Source organism: Budorcas taxicolor, chromosome 4, assembly GCF_023091745.1.
Source record: "Budorcas taxicolor isolate Tak-1 chromosome 4, Takin1.1, whole genome shotgun sequence".
Taxonomy (NCBI): Eukaryota; Metazoa; Chordata; class Mammalia; order Artiodactyla; family Bovidae; genus Budorcas; species Budorcas taxicolor.
Genome location: NC_068913.1, coordinates 29,325,631 through 29,346,129, shown reverse-complemented (window position 1 = coordinate 29,346,129; position 20,499 = coordinate 29,325,631). Strand labels below are relative to the sequence as shown.

The window sequence follows — 20,499 nt, the reverse complement described above, 5'->3', positions numbered from 1 at the left end:
ACTTGTTTCATTCATATGGAGGGAACATATAAAAGTAGAGGAAACCACAACATGTCAGGGAAAGGTCACCTCTCTTAACCAAGGAAAGAAATTATCAGTAGGGTTACAATAGTAGACAGCCATGCACATGGAAACAGCATCACAAAACTTGATAATCAAGCTTGCTTTTAAAGTAAGGAAATGATTTGGAGTGAATGTAACTGGCATTTGAATAGGATGTCTGTGTCTCTGACAGCTTATGGCTGAATACAAAACACTCTCAGTAAAAAGAACTGAGAAATAACGAATTCTTAAAGGCTACTGCTCTGACTACCTACAAAAAGTATTTCTTTACATCATGTATCTGACTATGAGCAAAAATTCTCTTAAGACCAGGGATTGAACGAGGCATGACTGATCCAAGCAGCTTCCGCTGACCCTGGCTGCAGTTCTGGGTTGCCTGGGATACCAGGACAGGTCTGTTTGTCCAAGAAATAGAGGGATCAGAAACAGTGGCTAATGTGGTGAGAGAAATATATCCAGATATATCCAGTCTGTAGCTCCTAGTATGGAATGCTGGCTCGTGGTGTAACACATTATAAAATGTAGCTTCTAAACATACTTATCAAAGATGTCTGTCAAAGTTAAATAACCTGGTTGTTCCGTTCATTGACTTTTAAATAAAAGATGATATCAAGGCTTGGGAATGTGATTTCAGAAAAAGCATTTTAACTTTTCCAAGTACAAAGGGTTGCTTGAGGTCACAGAAGCCACAAAAACAAACCCTGAATCCTAAAAATTGAATCAAAAATAAATCAGATAACCTGTGAGAGACTCTAGCAGAAGGTACATGTGAATTCTCCCCTTGAGGCATCCATGTTATGAGCCCTTAGGGTTAGAAGATCTTTCATTTCATGGGCCACAGTTGAGAGCATAGAACAAGAATGGGGCTCAGCAGACATAAAGGAATATTTATCCACATGCATATTTAGGGTACAGCTCCTTTGTGAGAGAATAGTGCCCTTTTCTGTGTGTGTTCCAGACTTGACCTTCCTTTGGCCTTGGAATTATCTGGTTTGTTTTCTTCTGTAGCCAGGTTCTGAAATATCAAACACAGCTGTAGGCAAAGGAAGAGGGTGGTCAGATAGCCCACCCATCGGTGCCATAATAAATGGAATTGGAACTGATGTATGTAGAATTAAACAAGGTTTGCCTTGGCACCACTGTCTCCTATGAGTCATTTGTATGAAAAGCCAGAACAAAACAGTGAAACAAACACAACAGCAAGAAAAACAAACTGGAAGGGGGCACCCTTTTGAGTTGAATGAAGTCAATATCGTAAATTTCCTAGGGGCCACAACCACTAGAAGGAAGAGATGGTAAAGAATGTTGAAGGGATTTTTGGTTCCAAAAGGGACCCATGCACCTGTTGCTGTGTTTCCCAGGCCCCTGAATGATAACAGTTTATGAGGCTATTAATACTAAGCCCAAGATTTATCCGATGTGCTGCTTTGTCTTGTGGCCAAAACAACCTCATAAAATTTGGGTTGCATTGGGTTAAAACGGAGCGTTCTGCCCTTGGAGTTATTCTGAGCATTTAAATCGCTTAATCCTGCAAGAACGGTGCATTCAGCCTGCCTATTAGGGAGAGTCTTTTGGGATTCTCACCAGTTGCAGAGCCCGGCCGGAGGGGGCGGTCCATTGCTGGGTGAGGTAACGTGGAGGCTGCGGGGGAGGAGTGGGTCTTGGAGAGCAGCCGCTCTTTCTCTAATCCCTCCATGCCCACAGCAGCCAGCTGAGCCTGGCGCACGGAGACTGCACGTGTGTGCTGGGGCTCCAGGAAGGACTGCTGCCAAGAAAAGAGCACAGAGAGAGAAACATGAGGCCAGCACGCAGGGAGACACTGAGAGCGACATGTCAACAAATTAAGTTCATCAGGTCAGAGACATAATAAACGGTGTGAAGGAAAAAAAATAGAGAAAGGGAGAAAAAAAAACACGATCTAGTCAATAAATCCATTCAACAGATGTTTTCACACTGACGGCCAGGGCCTGCCTGCCTGGCTGAGGAGGAGGTGATGGCAGGAGGCCTGTCAGTTTGAACTGATTGAAAGAAACAGACCTCTAACCTCAAGAGGAACATCAACGTAGACTCATTTCCTACCTTGATACCAATGTTTTGAATACAGCCCTGGAACTGTTACAATGGCAAAGTGGTAGAACTAGTCAACTGTTTTCAAACCACCACCAAGACTCAATTTTGAATTCACTTCAAAATTCAAAATTCAAAATTCAATTCACCCTATCCTGAATTCACTTCAAGTAATATTGTCAGTGAAATTTACAGGAGCCTAAATGTTGCCAATTAAATGCCTAGATTTGACCACTTTCAGTCTTCAGACCGGCTTCCCCAGCGGCGCAGATGGTAAAGAATCTGCCCTCGAGGCAGAAGACCGGAGTTCAATCACAGGGTTGGGAAGATCTCCTGGAGAATGGAATGGGGACCCGCTCCAGTCTTCTCGCCTAGGAAATCCCATGGACAGGGGATGCTGGTGAGCTGCATTCCATGGGGTCACAAAGAGTTGGACAGGATCGAGCGGCTAACACACACACACAGTCTTCGTATAATCGTACAGAATGATGGCTTTTTCATATGCTGATGATACAATCCCAATACTATAAAAAACTGTTTCCTTAAACAACATTAAATACAAGCTCAGTATGTAATGATATTATCATACTTCATATGTCTCAGCTTATCAAAGAGCCAGAATTGGAAGCTCCTGAAAGATTCACCTGACCTATTCCTCTGTCTCCAAAAAAGAGACAATCTCTAAAACAGAGACAGGCACTATCTCTGTTTAACTTAACTAAATTAAACTACAGTTTAACTATCAATAGTACACCCTGAATAGGTCCTCTCCCTGCAGCATCAGGGAATTCATAACCTTTGTATTGATTTTTATGTTTCCTGCCTTTTCTATATTCCAAATAAACATGAAAAGCAGCTCAACAGTGATACAAAAGATGTTCACCTCTCATGCCACGGATAAGGAAACTAATGCTCCAAAAGGTTAACAAAGCCTTCTAAACACAAGACCAATTTCTAGCATTTTAAAAATCTACGGGCTCTTCTGCTTCTTCAAGCATGTACGGTTTCAAGACTGGAAGCAAACGTCACCTCTCCTTAGTCAAGCCCCAGCCTAACCTTAGGATGGTTGCTCCTCCTAGTACAAGGCACATCCTTTGAATGCAGAGTATTCATTTAATGAGAATGCTAACAAGTCTAACAACAGTACAACTGTATTCAATGCATGTTACATAGCTTTATGTCATTGTGATTTTCTCTGTATGAGTTAATGCTGTAGATACATGTGAGTTATAAATATGAATATATAATTTAGTTATAGACCAGAGACAGATTTCCCAATTTGGAAAAAAGAATCATTAAGAACTAACTTTAAAATAAGTTCTAAGTAATGACGTATATATGGTGCTATTTCTGTTTTGCTCTGAAAAATAACTGAAGCATCAATCAGCTGGAAGGAATCTGTCACATCATCAAGCCCTGGGCGTTTGCTTTGATGTCTAGAATGATTTGGCCAAGATCTAGTCCTAGTTAACAATAGTCATAACACTTCTACAAGCATCTAAGTCTCTTGCTTTCTTGAGTATCTCCATGTGCAATTCCCTAAGGAAACAGCAGTTAGGGTTGGCACAGTCTCTCCTCTCATGGAACTTACGGAGGAAATGCAAATGTGCAATTCGGACTTTGGGAGTTTTCTGTGGGAAAATGAGCTCTTCCACATAGGATCTAAAGTGCCTGGGTAAATGTACACCTAGATGTTTGTAATGTCCATCCCTTCTATTACTGTACAATTCAAACTAATGCAAAAGGCGCTTGATTAACTATCCTAATTCAAAAAGCAACCCATCCTATTCTTTCCTGCAAGAACTCTCTTCCTAAAGCTCTACTAATAAGCAAAAAGGTGACAGAAAGTCTCAGAAGGTAAAGCAAAGTTTGAAGAGCCTCCCCAGGCTGTCATCTGGGTTCTCGCTGCATGTATGTGTTCACTCACTTCAGTCTTATCTGACTCTTTATGATCCCACAGACCATAGCCCGCAGGCTCCTCTGACCATGGGATTCCCCAGGCAAGAATACTGGAGTGAGTTGCCATGTCCTCCTCTAGGGGATCTTTCTGACCCAGGGGTCGAACCCGTGTCTCTTATGCCTCCGCCCCCTGGGAAGCCCAGGTTCTCCCTGACCTGAAACCAGTCTGAATTTCAATGTTAGCTCTTCTATTCCTTCTTTAAGTTCTAGCTCAAATTCCTATCTTCCGTAAAACAATACCGTCCCCAGGGTTGTATTCTTTCATGGGCTCTTTCCTCTATAAAAAAATACTGAACATTACCTTTTATGCTAAGATGAGCATACATTGGAATCATTATTATAATATCTATTTTGTCTTCTGATTAAAAACTAACATTTAAAATATTTTGTGGGCCCCTTAGAGTATCATGGGTTCTGGGCACAGTGTCTGCTGTGTCTAACGGACATATTGGCCCCGATCATCCGTGCTTCCAGTCTTTTCTGGGTCACCTGCTCTGGGTGTATCCATGAGGCTTCACATTCAGCAACCATTCACATCCTCTAAAGTCCATGTCAAATCTTAGAGCAAACCTTTTAAACTCACATGTTATACACACTTTTCCTCTTCACTCTATTTCTCTATTTCCCTGCCATCATCTTTTATGTTTTAGGGTTACTGCACGCAGTAACTAGATATTGAGCTCATACCCTGAGCCAGACACGTTGCTGGTGTGTTGAGCCTTTTTAATGTTTATCATCTAGTGAGGAGACAGATACTAAATGTTTCTAAGTATAATGTAATTATAAATATGAACGCTATATGGGAAAAAAAGAGTACCATGAACATTTTAAAGAAGAATATGATTTAGAGGTTGAGGGAACTTTAAGCAAGTCACATTTAATTTGAGATGTAAAGGATAAACTGAATTGGCCAGATGAATGGGGCCAAGGATCTAGATGTGTTTTGCGGGGGAGGGGGAAAAGAAATCAACCAGAGATTGGATCTAATCCATCTGTGAACTTATTTTCTGCTCCATTTTATGTCTTTTCTTATATTTCTTCTATTTAGAATGCTAAATATGTATTTGTGCATTAAAAATAGTAACACAAACTTGGCAGTTAGAGGCTGTGCTATTTTTTCAATAACATAACCATGTTTTAGATCACTGGAGTTACTAAATATTTTATCTCTTAAAGAATAGCTCAATACTCTAAGAGTTCATGTAAATACCACCACCTTCTTTGTTTCTTTCTTCATAAAGCATATTCATTGCTTTACTTGGACTTCACAGGAACCTTTGAGATAATGGAATAATAATTTGATAACTCATAACCATGATACAAATGTTACATCTCAGTATAGAACTTCACAACCAGGCAAGCAAAATCCTAGTTATCCAACCTCTACTATTAGGCAAATGGCAACATAAGTAAGAAACAAACTTGTTCAATAGTATTCATCACATATAAGAGTTCATCCAATATCTATTACGCATGCAGATGGGAAACAGATCCCAATAGGGGTGAATAGTCAGGAAAGTGAATTAAACATGGCTCATCTTATGGGCTGACATCCCAAATTCAAGTACTTTATCCATGATTAATATATCATAAGGATGTGAGTTTCACCCACTGACTCACGTATTTCCACGTATATGCTGCTACTGCTACTGCTAAGTCGCTTCAGTCGTGTCCGACTCTGTGAGACCCCATAGACGGTAGCCACCAGGCTCCCCCACCCCTGGGATTCTCCAGGCAAAAACACTGGAATGGATTGCCATCTCCTTCTCCAATGCATGAAAGTGAAAAGTGAAAGTGAAGTCGCTCAGTCATGTCAGATTCTTAGCGACCCCATGGATTGCAGCCCACCAGGCTCCTCTGTCCATGGGATTTTCCAGGCAAGAGTTACTGGAATGGGGTGCCACTGCCTTCTCCTAAATTATTCCTGCTGCTGCTAAGTCGCTTCAGTCGTGTCCGACTCTGTGCAACCCCATGGATGGCAGCCCATCAGGCTCCACCGTCCCTGGGATTTTCCAGGCAAGAACACTGGAGTGGGTTGCCATTTCCTTCTCCAATACCACACATATATAATAGGTGTTAATAAATATATGTTGAATAAACACGTGAATAGAAAGGAGATACATAGCTATCCTTAAAATCTCACCACAAGGATCAAACAAGAAAGCATATTATAAGCAATCATAATATAAAAAGCCAGAGTCGTTAATGGAAACATAAGAAAATAGAGAACAGACAAAAAGGTACAATTCTCTGAAGTTACTCAGCAATGGAGCCAAGAGCTGTGGGAAGGGACTGATTTGAGAATTATTTTTTTTCTCTGAACTTTCATATGGTTTCCAAACGTTATGCCTATCACCTATATTAAAACTTTAATTAAGAAAAATGGCAAATGTTAATTTAAAATAAATAGCTGAGCCAGTCAAACACTTCATTAGGACAGATTCATAATCACTGGTTCTAAGAGCAGACCTTGGTCAAGTATTTTTGAACCGTCTGTCAAAAAAGGACTATAAAACAGAAACATTAATTCATTTTCAAAACAGTGGACTATAATTATATGCCCTTACAAATAAAGTATAGCTTTTAATGTACAGGACGAATTTTGACAAGGTACAGATTACTACGGTACATATTAGTGACCAAAGCATCACAAAACAGTAGGCGCTTTGATTTCAGATGCGTGTTACTTCTCACCCAGAGAAAACTTCCCTTCTCCATGAGACCGAAAACTGAGATAGCATTTTCATAGCTAAAATTGAAGTATTTCATTAAACATTTTTTAATGAGAGATAATTTTGTTCATGGTTATTTTCCATACTTCCAAGTAAGGATAAAAATGCACGTTTTTCTCTTGCATCATCAGAAAAATAAAATGTCTAACAGTTTAAAACAGAGTGCCACTAAAAATTCCATTGATATTGAAATCAATCTTTCATCTATTGAGTGCCCCTGGAAAATGTGTCATGCTCAATGAGTGAATAATAAATACGCTCTCATCCACCTAAAAAGCATTCTTCTTTAAAATATTTTTTAAATACACGTATTATTTTCAGACTGTTTCTTATGCATACACAGACTTTTGTTCTTTCAGATGATTTAACTATGAGCTTTGTTTTGATTGGTTACTTTGCCAAACTGTTATTCAGGGACATTCTCTCAGGCTACCGAGATGTGTTACACAATCTTTCCTCTATGAAGTATGTAAGGCCACTTTACGTGAGCATCACCTGTCTCCCATCACTGATAAAGGCTTCCAATTTCACAGAAGAGTTATTACGTGCCTGTTTTATAAATTCTTCAGTGATGTAGCAAGACATCAATGTCATTAGGGCCTAGGCCTTTGTAAGCTGTGGTAAATAAACATGGCGATCTATTTGGAAAGAGGGTACCTGTATAGAAGTCTGTATGGCAAGCACGCTGTTCTTGCTTAGAGCTGAGTCTCTGGGAGTGGCTTGCTAATGGAGATTATGAGGTGATAAAGCCCTGGGTTGAGGAGATTCAAGGCTCTAATTTTTGGTAACAGCAGTGATTTTTAAATTTTGTTTCTGTTTGGTTTATTTTGCTTTCTTGCTGCCACCACTCAGGGACCTATTTTATGGCTTCTGGGTTTTCACTTTGTTCTGGATGGTTACATTTGCTTCCAGACATACTGCTCTTTGTTTGCTATAATCAATATCATCATGCCATTTTAGAAAAGCAAATACAAAAATCATATATTACAGTGTTTAATCTTTGAAATGATCAAAATTATTTGAGTTGGTTTAATAAAAGATATGACCTAAAAACAAAAGAAAAAGATCATGGGAAAATAATTTTAAAAAACATTAAAATTCTGTTCTAAAGAATTTTCTTTAAAGCCTATATGTTATTCCTTGTTTGGCATGACGAGAAAATTCAATTTTCTTTTTGGTTTTCAGTGCTTTGAATTTAAGAAGTCTTGCTTTTACAGAAAATTAGAATCATAAATATCCCTAGAGCTTATCTTGTAAGATGGCAAGGGCAAGTGGGAATTTACATGTTCTAAACTCTTTGTATTATTCAGTATGGGTGTAGAAATACTGGTTAACTTTAGACTTTTAAAAACTAAACATGCATGTTAATAATTTTAAAGTAGCTATTAAATAAATAGAAATAATATGCATAACTTTAAAGTAGACAAACATTTTTGAGCAAGGGACAAAACCAAGAAGTAATCAGTCTAAAAACAAGTGGAGGAAAAAATGAAGCATTGAAAAGGCTGTACAAATATAATTCACAATATAAGATGCTAGAAATAAATTTCCACACATCACTAAATGCAGTTGATGTGAATACTCAATTTACCAATTATTAATAAAACATGAAGACAGCCAAACTGGATTCCAAAAATGGAAAGGCTAAATTCTCTGGCAGACCAAGATCAAATTAAAAGATTCTATGAAGTCATAGGGGCTTCCCTAGTAGTTCAGTTGGTAAAGAATCCGCCTGCAATGCAGGAGACCCGGGTTTGATTCCTGGGTCGGGAAGATCCGCTGGTGAAAAGATAGGCTACCCACTCAGTATTCTTGGGCTTCCCTGGTGGTTCAGCTGGTAAAGAATTTGCCTGCAATGTGGCGGACCTGGGTTCGATCCCTAGGTGGGGAAGATCCCCTGGAGAAGGGAAAGGCTACCCACTCAAGTATTCTGGCCTGGAGAATTCCATGGACTGGTCCATGGAGTCACGAAGACATGAGAAAATAATAACAATAACAACAAAAAGTAGTAAAAGCCTTGAGCCACCATGTTAGAACCAGACAAAATAGATTTTTATGGGGAAAATACTAGAGATCACATAGGGTGTAAAAAATAATACAAAAGGTCAATTAACCAAAAAATAATTCTAAACTAGTAACATGGATCCAAACATAAAAAGTATAAATTGGCAAAAGTGTAAAGAAAAATCAACATCATGGAAGATTATAGCAAACATGTAGCAAAATGAGTGGGGTTTCCTTGCTGAAATGGTGAAATACTGAATTGTGAAATGTTGAAATCTGAAGCCAGTAAACATACATTCTTTCAAGCACACATGCAAAATTGACCAATACAATAAAGCAGGTGTCAACAAACTTAAAAGTATTAATATTTACAATGGAATAATATTCAGCTTTTAGAGGAAAGAAATTCTGACATATACTATTACATGGATAAACCTTGAATATACCATGCAAAGGGAAATAAGCCAGTTACATAGGACAAATACACTTTCAGTTTCACTTATACAATACACTAGAGTAATTAAATCCATACAGACAGAAAGCAGGATAGTTGCTGCCAGGAGCTTGGAAGAAGAGAGTTACTATTTAATGGGTACAGTTTCAATTTGGGAAGATGAAAACATTCTAGGATTCTAGAGGTGGCTGGTGATGATGGCTGAACAACCATGTGAACTTACTTGATGCCACTGAATCTTACACTAAAAAATGATTAAATGTGAGTAATTTATTATATTTTACTGAAAAAAGGAATTAATATTATTCAGATCATATATGTTGACCGTATTAGTCAGAGATGTAAACTAGGTAGATGAAAAGATACACTATGTTCTGTGATAAAATCATTATCATAAACATAACAGTTCTTCCCAAATGAATTTATAATTTCTGGTATGTTTCGGATGATCCTAAATTTTGCATACAAGAATAAAGGCAGAGAAAAGCCAGCAAATTTTGAAAATAAAGAATAAGTTGGGGAGACAGACTTAGCCAGGTGTCTATACATACTAAAAGCTAAATTATTAAGACTTTTGCACAAGAACAGATTAATGGAACAGAACAGAGAGCCTATAAGCAGACCCATGAGTACATAGAAACTCATGATATACAACAGAGATGATCTACAGAGTAGCAGGCAAACAAAGAATGTCAATCAATAAATGATGTTGGGGACACAGGTTACCCATTAATGGAACAATGAATTTAGATAATTACCTAACACTACATGCAAAGAACTAAAAGTGGATTAAAAATTGAAATGCAAGATGCCCAATTTTTAAAGTTTTTTGAAAAAAGATGGAGAATACCATTCTAAACTTATAGGAGGAAAGAAATTCAAATACCTCTGTTTTTCATGAGCCAGAAAAACACAAGCCAAAAATTGGATAAAAATCTTTGCAAAACATAGAATAAAGCAATGTTTAACATCTATATTATGTATACAACAATAACCATTTTATGCTCATCAGACTGATCAGAAATTTAAAACTCTGATGATAACCAAACATCAGTGAAAATACAGAGCAAGAGAAAACTCACAGACTGCTTGTAGACAAATAAATTGTTATAAACACCTTAAAGAACAATGGGCTAATATTCAGTAACACTGAAGATGGACCACAAACCTACAGTATAAATTGGTGAGTGAAAAAGCAAAAAATGTATATGAAGTCAATTATGTAAATTTAAAAACATACAAATTAATATATATTGTTTAAATACATGTAAGTGTAATAAAAATATAAAGAAATGCACAGGAAAAACAAAAAGCAAATTCAGAAAAGAAATGGGAGGAGGATGAAACAGGGAGGAGATAGAACTTTATACATATATTATTTTTACTTATCTCTGAAACTGGGTGTTATTATAATCTTCATTATTTTCCCTGTATTAATAATATATCAAAAATAAACTTAAAATGCTTAATAAATGGGCACATATAAAACAACAATATTATTATAACATAAAATTGGTTTTTATTGGAAAGACTAAGATGTTTTAGGGAAAGAACAAAGATTTATTGGAAAATACAAAAAAGTGAGAAAAAAAGAAATAAAAAGTAAAACTAGATGAGAAAATAAATATGAAAAATATGTTTTTTACTAAGTACACTAATTTACTTCAAGATCATATATTTATAAGCTATCAATCTGTACTATAGTGCACTGACAATATTAATATAAAATGTGTACATTTTAAGTATATTTTGTCTTTAGAATTTCAACATATTATCATTAAATTCACCTCAATGAGAAAACAATGACACTGAAAGGGCTGAGAAATTAGTCCTTTTACACGCAAAATAATGTAAACTGGAAACGAGATGACAATTCTGGAACAGAAGAAGAAACAAACTTAAATAGGCAAACAAAGAAACTAAAGAAACATAAAGACACTTAGAAACAATTATTTCTAACTACTGATAATACAATTGATTTACTGTTATTTTCTTATTTGGGCTAACTGGTATTTTCCAAATTTTTATCTTTATTTTTAAAGTTATTTTGAAATGCTATGCTTTACTTTGATATCAACATTTTAAGTGGTTAAATATGCTACAGGGATAAGAAAGGATATTAATTTGGGTTTGGAAAAAAATCCAAGCAAGCTACCTGTGAGCAGAAACCTGCCTGCACTTTCACACTCTTAGTCCCAAACCCTAGAGCCCAGCACACAGGGCTCATTAAATGTTGAGAATATATGTATCATATAACCGCTTCTAGTCTAAGATTAGAAGGAAAATCTGACTCTCTAAGTCATTTGACTGAGCAGATAGATCAGTTTAATCACTCAGTCGTGTCTGATTCTTTGCGATCCCATGAACTGCAGCACGCCAGGCCTCCCTGTCCATCACCAACTCCCGGAGTTTACCCAAACTCACGTCCATCGAGTTGGTGATGCCATCCAAATCTTTTTTTTTTTCAATGTAATTTTTCTTTCTTCTTCACATTGGATCAGAATACACTTTGGTAAACCCAAATCCCAGAGAAGGCAATGGCACCCCACTCCAGTACTCTTGCCTGGGAAATCCCATGGATGGAGGAGCCTAGGCTGCAGTCCATGGAGTCGCTAAAAGTCAAGACACAACTGAGCGACTTCACTTTCACTTTTCACTCTCGTGCACTGGAGAAGGAAATGGCCACCCACTCCAGTGTTCTTGCCTGGAGAATCCCAGGGACGGTGGAGCCTGATGGGCTGCCGTCTATGGGGTTACACAGAGTCGGACACGACTGAAGTGACTTAGCAGCAAACCCAAATCCATCAAGAACTCTAGGTCACTAAGATTTTTCTCAAGTGTTTTGTTTTTAACCCACTAGTAAAATATCCTATCAGAATCATAGTTAGAACAGGGTGATTGAGATGAAGTTTCAGAGAAAATCTACTCTACTGGAGATGTTATTGAGTATGTACAAATAATTCAATATTACCTTGGGGCTTGAAGTAGGGGTGAGCTACTGGCTGATGACATTTGGCTAAAAACTGGTATACTGCAGAACAGAACCCAAATATGTTACCTGAGAGCAGTAATCTCCAAAGTTTGGAGTAAACATGAATCCAGCGAGTGAAGAAGCTTTTACTCATATTTAATTTTTAAATAAAAACACAAGAAAGCAAATTAGATATAATAATACTGGATGAATGGATAGACTGTAGCATTTACACCTAGTCCCTGCATCAAGGATCATATAGCACAAACTGTCTCAGATATCCAAAGGCAGGGAGGAGAGTCTAATTTCAAACTTTAATACACAGTTATAGTAATCAAAGTCGTATGCATAGGGATAGACATCTAGAATTGGAATTGAATTGAAAATCCTGAAATAAACTCTTATATTTATGGTCAACTGATTTTCACCAAGGGTGCCAAGAAAATTCAAAAGGGAAAGTAGAATCTTTCAACAAATGGGGCTGGGACAACTATGAATCTACTAGTAAAAGAATGCATCTGAATCCCTTCCTCACACCAAACACAGAATGTCCAAATGGTTCACAGGATATAAGAGCTTAAACTATAAAATTATTAGAGGAAATACAGAAGTAAATCTTCTTAGATATAAGAAGTGATCCTCCCCAAAACAGATATATTCATAAGTAAAAACTGTTGTGCTTCAACGGACACGAGTTGTCCAACAAAAATTTATACATGTTGATATCAGCACCATTCACAACAGCCCAAAGAAATAACCCAAACACCAATCAAGTGAAGAATGGATAAATAAAATGTGGCATATCTATGCAATGAAATTCTATCCAGCCATAAAAAAAGGCTTTTGTTTTCTTTTTTCTCTCATTCACAAATTCACAATCATATTTGCTATTTTTAAGGGCAAACTGTATTAAATGCAAGCTCATAAAATACAAATACCTTAAAAAGGATATTCTCCCGGAATACATTTTTTAAATTAAATCTTTAAAAAAAAAAAAGACAAGCCTATGTATTACGGTGGAGTCGTAGATCAAACAAGGGCAAAGTGGCCAGCAGCTCCCCACAGAGAACACCTCAAGGCCAAAGCAGGCCACTGTCCTCCAGGAGCTCCACTGAGAATAACTGGTCTGCTGGTGGTTAAAATGTGTCCTATAGAAAAGCCTGTTATAAAATGTTAAAGCCAAACCCTTAACATACAACAGACCTTAGGGAGAAGCGGATGTGAGTCCTTGGTCTGGAGAACTTGGTGAATCAGTAGAGAAAAGAGGGCGCGGACACAAGTCTCCAGAAGCATTTGAAATGAGTTGGGCAAGAACCTCTAACCGACCTGCAGGCCACTGGGGCGATCAGGAAGAAGAGAAGAGCCCCTCATCCCGGCCAGGCCATACGACCAGGTAGGCAGTCTGTTCTGGAAGCATGCGGACACAAGTTTTTCAAGGAGTCCAAAAGCCAGGCAGCAGGCCTAGACTTCCATCAGAGGCTGGAGAGAGGCACAGGAGCCCGAGGGGCAGGAGAGATGCCGCCAAACTTCTGCCTCCCTTTCCAGGATGTAACAGGTCTTTCCAAAAGGGAGCACACTTGTGAACTTTTCTAAAAAGTTAAAACATTGGGTGATCTATGGACACTGGGAAAGAAGAATACAAACGTCTCCTGCCTGGAAAATACAAATTGAGAAGCCTTGACTCTTGCTGCAAGCCTGGGGTGGAGGAGGCTGGTTGTGAAGGAGGCCAGACCTCAGAGCAGAAGCCCGGAGTAGAAAGGCGGAGGCCGCCGCAGAGAGGAGCCGCCTGGAGAGAAACTGGGGAGCCTGGCCGCCGACCGGGACCCTGGGCCAGGGGCAGGGGGATGCGGCCACTGCCTCCCAGGGTGACCCAGGCTGCGGGGCAGTGTGTAAGCAGCACCCAGACGTAGTCCCTGAACGAGCTTCGGGCCGGGCTTCGCTGCGAAAAGCTAAGCGGAGGCCCCCACGCGGACGCCCCGCCCGCAGGCCAGACGTATGCGGCCTCGGGCGGCTGGTCCCGCAGCTTCACCTGCTTTTCAGAGGCAGGAAAGGACTCACACCTGGGTCTCTAGCTTAATCATCAAATGCTGGCTTCTTCCCGTGGCCAAGCTTCCTGACATGGTGGTTCGCTGCATCTTGCTAAAACATACAATACTTCTCTGGCTGTTAGCTCTGCGCTGCTTCCATCTTTGGAGCCCTTCTTCCAAAATCCTGCGTTTCTCTCCGGAGAGTCTGTCATACAGTTCCGAAGCATGCAAAAACTCGGCCTGGTCTCCATGCCCCTTGTTGCCCCACCTTCCAGCCCTCTCACCTAGCGGACGCCACCTGCCAGAGCGCCCCTTCGCCGCCGCTAAAGTGCGCAGGACGCATCGCACCGCACCTGTGACCTTTTGCCGCCTTGTTCCCTGACTTTGTTCAATTGAAGGTTTCACTAGTGAGGTTAAATTCCCCGTCCTTCCTATCCTTCTGCTGCTGCTGCTGCTGCTGGTTTAGTCGCTAAGTCATGTCCGACCCTTGTAACCCCTTGTAACAGACAGATCCTCCAGGCAAGAATACTGGAGTGGGGAGCCATTTCCTTCTCTCCTTCTTCTGCTAGGCCTTTGTTAATGACCAGCTTTCGGCGTCTCAGATTTGTTCAGAGGCGCCCCAAACAGGTGCACTCGCTTTGGATTAAGCAGGCACCGCCCCCCTCTCCAGATGTATCCTTGTCTGAGTCCTTGTACGAAAGGTACAGGAAGAACTGCAGGCTCCGTCGACCTTATGCTGGATGGCACGGAAGTAATGTGCCTGCTGATATGGATGGGCTGCCGGACGGTGGGATAAAACCGGAGCCGGTGCTGCTGTGACTGCGCACATCCCCCGACCTGGGCTCCCAGTAGGCCTTTCCCAGCCTGCGCGGCAGCTGGGAGTAATTTTCCTTCAGGATCCTCTTACTAGCGAGCTCTGCCCAGCCACCAATACACGTTGGTGGTTGGCAACGGGGAGGCAAAAGTGGTCAAAAGGCATAAGCTTCCAGGTATAATATAAATAAGTCCTGGGGATATAATTACTATATGGCATGGTGACTACAGTTAATGATACTGTATTGCCTAATGAAGGAAAAAAAGAAAAAAGTACTGTGATCACTCACCTAGAGCCAGACATCCTGGAAAGTGAAGTCAAGTGGGCCTTAGAAAGCATCACTACGAACAAAGCTAGTGGAGGTGATGGAATTCCAGTTGAGCTATTTCAAATCCTGAAAGATGATGCTGTGAAAGTGCTGCACTCAATATGCCAGCAAATTTGGAAAACTCAGCAGTGGCTACAGGAATGGAAAAAGTCAGTTTTCATTCCAATCCCAAAGAAAGGCAATGCCAAAGAACGCTCACACTACTGCACAATTGCACCCATCTCACAGGCTAGCAAAGTAATGCTCAAAATCCTCCAAGCCAGGCTTCAGCAATACGTGAACTGTGAACTTCCAGATGTTCAAGCTGGTTTTAGGAAAGGCAGATGAATCCAGAGATCATATTGCCAACATCCTCTGGATCATCAAAAAAGCAAGAGAGTTCCAGAAAAACATCTATTTATGCTTTATGGACTATGCCAAAGCCTTTGACTGTGTGGATCACAATAAACTGTGGAAAATTCTGAAAGAGATGGGAATACCAGACCACCTGACCTGCCTCTTGAGAAACCTATATGCAGGTCATGAAGCAACAGTTAGAACTGGACATGGAACAACAGACTGGTTCCAAATAGGAAAAGGAGTCCGTCAAGGCTGTATATTGTCACCCTGCTTATTTAACTTCTATGCAGAGTACATCATGAGAAACGCTGGACTGGAAGAAGCACAAGCTGGAATCAAGATTGCCAGGAGAAACATCAATAACCTCAGATATGCAGATGACACCACCCTTATGGCAGAAAAAGAAGAGGAACTAAAGAGCCTCTTGATGGAAGTGAAAGTGGAGAGTGAAAAAGTTGGCTTAAAGCTCAGCATCCAGAAAATGAAGATCATGGCATCCGGTCCCATCACTCCATGGCAAGTAGATGGGGAAACAGTGGAAACAGTGTCAGACTTTATTGTTTTGGGCTCCAAAATCACTGCAGATGGTGATTGCAGCCATGAAATTAAAAGACGCTTACTCCTGGGAAGGAAAGTTATGACCAACCTAGATAGCATATTCAAAAGCAGAGACATTACTTTGCCAACAAAGGTCCGTCTAGTCAAGGCTGTGGTTTTTCCAGTGGTCATGTATGGATGTGAGAGTTGGACTGTGAAGAAAGCTGAGTGCCGAAGAATTGATGCTTTTGAACTGTGGTGTTGGAGAAGAGTCTTGAGAGTCCCTTGGACTGCAAGGAGATCCAACCAGTCCATCCTAACGGAGATCAGTCCTGGGTGTTCTGGAAGGACTGAGGCTGAGGCTGAAACTCCAATACTTTGGCCACCTCATGCGAAGAGTTGACTCACTGGAAAAGACCCTGATGCTAGGAGGGATTGGGGGAAGGAGGAGAAGGGGATGACAGAGGATGAGATGGCTGGATGGCATCACCAATTCAATGCACATGAGTTTAGGTGAACTCCGGGAGTTGGTGATGGACAGGGAGGCCTGGCGTGCTGTGATCCATGGGGTCGCAAAGAGTCGGACATGACTGAGCGACTGAACTGAACTGCACTGATGTATGCTGCAGCATGGATGCACCTTGAAAACATTACGCTAAGTGAAAGAAGACAGTCACAGAAGACTGCGTATTATACAATTCCACTTGTGTAAGTGCCCAGAATAGACAAATTTATGGAGAGAGTAGATTTCTGGGTCCCTAGAGTTGAGGCAGGGGCCAGTGGCAAATTATTGCTAATGGGCACAGAGTATCTTTGCGGGGTGAGGCGTGGTGGGGGGATGATGAAACTGTTCTAAAATTAACTGTACTGATGGTTGCACAATTGTGTGAAATGAGTCAACCATGTAGTCTGTGAGTTATCTCAATAAAGTTGTTAAAAATAACACTTTTTTCATCATAGTATAAAACCTTACCTCATAAAATGACATGTATTTACAAATCATGTTTATTTAATTTTTAATTACACTTTTTTAATTTCTATTTTTGTGTATGCCTTGTAATATATAATACAGTGATGTAGTGGTATATATATATATGTATAATTCATTAATATTCTGTATTCATTTGTGTATGTATATAATTATAAGTACATGCTAAAATATTTTTAATCACTCATGATAAAAATGTTTATAGACCTATACATACAGGTTGGAAGGTAAAGAGTTCCTTTTTTGTACTGAAAAATTTGATGAGATATAGGAAGCCTTTAAAAAAATACATGAGACCTTTTATTATTGCCCCTCTCCTGTGACAATGGGCAGTATTTCTGAAATCTGGTAGGCAGGAGTGGCACACAGTCCAGGAGAAGCTGGATTAATAGGTTGCTGCTGCTGCTAGGTCGCGTGAGTCGTGTCCGACTCTGTGTGACCCCATAGACGGCAGCCCACCAGGCTCCCCCATCCCTGGGATTCTCCAGGCAAGAACACTGAAGTGGGTTGCCATGTCCTTCTCCAGTGCATGAAAGTGAAAAGTGAAAGTGAAGTCGCTCAGTTGTGTCCAACTCCTAGCAACCCCATGGACTGCAGCGCACCAGGCTCCTCCATCCATGGGATTTTCCAGGCAAGAGTACTGGAGTGGAGTGCCATTGCCTTCTCCCGGATTAATAGGTTACTGCTCAGTATATCTCTACCAACCTTGCTTCCAGTGCTAAGTGGTGGCCCCTGTAGCAGAGGTCAGGCTCGAAGTAGATGAATCACTGTTCCCATGTACTCACTGGTTTCTTCCACTGAAGTCAGACCAATCCCACTCCCTTCTTCTGAGGTTCTTTGTCCAAACAAGAGTCTTTGTCTAGTATGTATTCCACGCCAGCAAACAATGATACAAAAAATCACGAAGGAAAGGTAAAATTTTACATGTTAAATAATATCCTCATTTTCAAACTTGAGTTGATAGATAACAATATGATTCACAAGGCAGGGCTGAGGGTAGCTAAGTACTGCTACAAAGCTTTCAGCTAATGCATCAGCAGCAGAACCAGGGAGGGGATTTCAAGTGTAACCACACTTTATATACAGGCACAGTAGGAGTGTGTGTGGTGTGTAGTTAACCGTGATTCTGGATCGGGGCTTAAAGGTTTATTCAAATACTGCCATTGACCTGTTGTGAAGTCGAACCTATTTAACACTTTTTATCACCTGCGTAGAATGTTGGTAAAAGTGACTACCTGTGTACAGAGTATATAAACAGCTTCAGATGCATCTATAGATATCCTCAGGTAGAAGAATTTCACCAGAAAATAAATTGCTAATTCGGTTGCATATGCATTCATATCTGTGGAAGGGTGGTTGCTTTAGATATGTTTAAGACCCAGCCACTTTGGAGCAATCTTGGAAAGTAGCCATTGCAAATCAGTGGGGGTTTTACTCCACTACAGAATACAAAAGAAACCACATTTGAATTTTGAAATTAAATAAGTAACTAGTTCATAATGAGTAATCTTTCACAATAAAAAAGTAAACAAGTTATATTTTTCTTATATTGCTTTCCAGCTTTTATATTTTTACAATTGCCTGTAAAAAAAAATGCTCAAGAGAGTAGGTTGAAATTATTTTAATTACATAACAGCCCAGAGGAAGATGAAATTGTGCAATGACCTAGACTAGTATCCTCTGTCTGGTTGGCAGCCAGTGAATCGGACAGCATGAACAATAGAGCTCTGCTCTAGAAATAATAGCCTGAAGATAAAGAAAAGGCAGAGGGAGGTTTCTTTTGACCACGATGAATCTCTTGAGAATTTCCTTTATTCCCCCCCTTTTATACTTAGAGTCCAGATATAAAACAAATCTTAAGGAGAGCTGACAAGCAGTATAAATATAGCTACTTAAGACACATGAATTAGACGGATTTATCTTGAATAGGTGTTCTTAGTCTAGAATCTCTGGAAGAATTTTAGCAGAAATAAACCCCTGAAATTGTGTGCAAAGCTGTATGAGTATGTGCATGTGTGAATTTTCTGGAGACATGGCCATAGCTTTCATCAAAGAGGTTCTTAATTTAAAAAAAAAAAAAAGTAGCGAATCACAGCTCTAAGAAAAAAAATACAGTAAGTGCCAAAATAATATCTTACTAATTACAACTTTTAGGTGTCTCTATTAATAAACCAGTTTCAACACTATGTTCTGAATGGATTTTTTTTAAACCCTTGGATTCAAGTTGATTCAAGTGAGTAGGGCAGGCAGAATCAAGTTTTATTTCCTCACCTCTCAGCCCAAGAAAGCATCTTACTGAACTCAACATTAAGAGAATCACCCTATTTCACCACCAGTCTCGAGATTCAGTTACTTGTGTGCAAATTACCAAACGTGTCAAATCCCAGAAATCGTGTAGCTTTATGTACATTTCAATCTTTCTCCCAAAGCAAGCATGGGTCAAAGGCAAGGTATTCCAATCTCAAGTCACTGAACTAGAAGCCAGTTAGTGGCAGTTCCCTGCTAAAATGGTTGGCTAACATTTGGCTAACGAAAAGAGAAGGAGAAGGAATACTCTTTAGTGTGTATTCCTTTTGGCATTTAACTACATACATCCTCTTAAAGCAGACAATTTTCTGCTTAAAATAGACAAATGTTGAGGGAAGCACACAGCTCAGCCCGCATGTAAAAAAAGCCTCTCAAATAGAATAAATACTTGTCACTGTAGGCTACAGTTGAAAATTGCTGTTTCTTTCACAGCCACACATTTAACAACAATCATAGGGTAAATTTTCTAAGATGAATAAAACACAGTATACCTCCAAATTTGATGTCTAATTTTTGAAAGGAATGCCTTTGGAAATATTTCCTCAAACCTAAAAACAAATATCACAAAAAGGGCATTGGAATTAAAAACAAAATTCTTTAACCATTTCTTGATTTTGGTGGAATTTAGGGTCGCAAAGAGTCGGACACGACTGAGCAACTTCACTTCACTTCACTTCACTTTAATGAATTAATTAATTCATTCATCCACTATAATAGAAGTCTACCACCAATAGACTGTTAGGCACTGTGCCAGATATTAGAAGATACAATGGTGAACAAAGCAGATACAGTCACTCCCCTGTGGAGTTTATAGTCTAGTCAGGGAGACAAATAGTCATCCAAGTTCTGCACAAAGAAATCAAAAGAGCAACAAGGTGAGGCCTATGAAAGATGGTGGTTGTTGTTTAG

The 20,499-nt window shown here is 39.7% G+C and overlaps 1 protein-coding gene across 1 annotated transcript in view; it reads right to left on the bottom strand.

Annotated features, from left to right (window-relative positions):
* Nucleotides 1–20,499, bottom strand: part of HDAC9 (histone deacetylase 9) — a 584,217-nt gene that overhangs the window by 300,193 nt on the left and 263,525 nt on the right. The window contains exon 13 of the mRNA XM_052639177.1: nucleotides 1,648–1,828. Within this exon, the coding sequence (XP_052495137.1) occupies nucleotides 1,648–1,828 (181 nt within the window). The remainder of the gene's footprint in view (nucleotides 1–1,647; nucleotides 1,829–20,499) is intronic.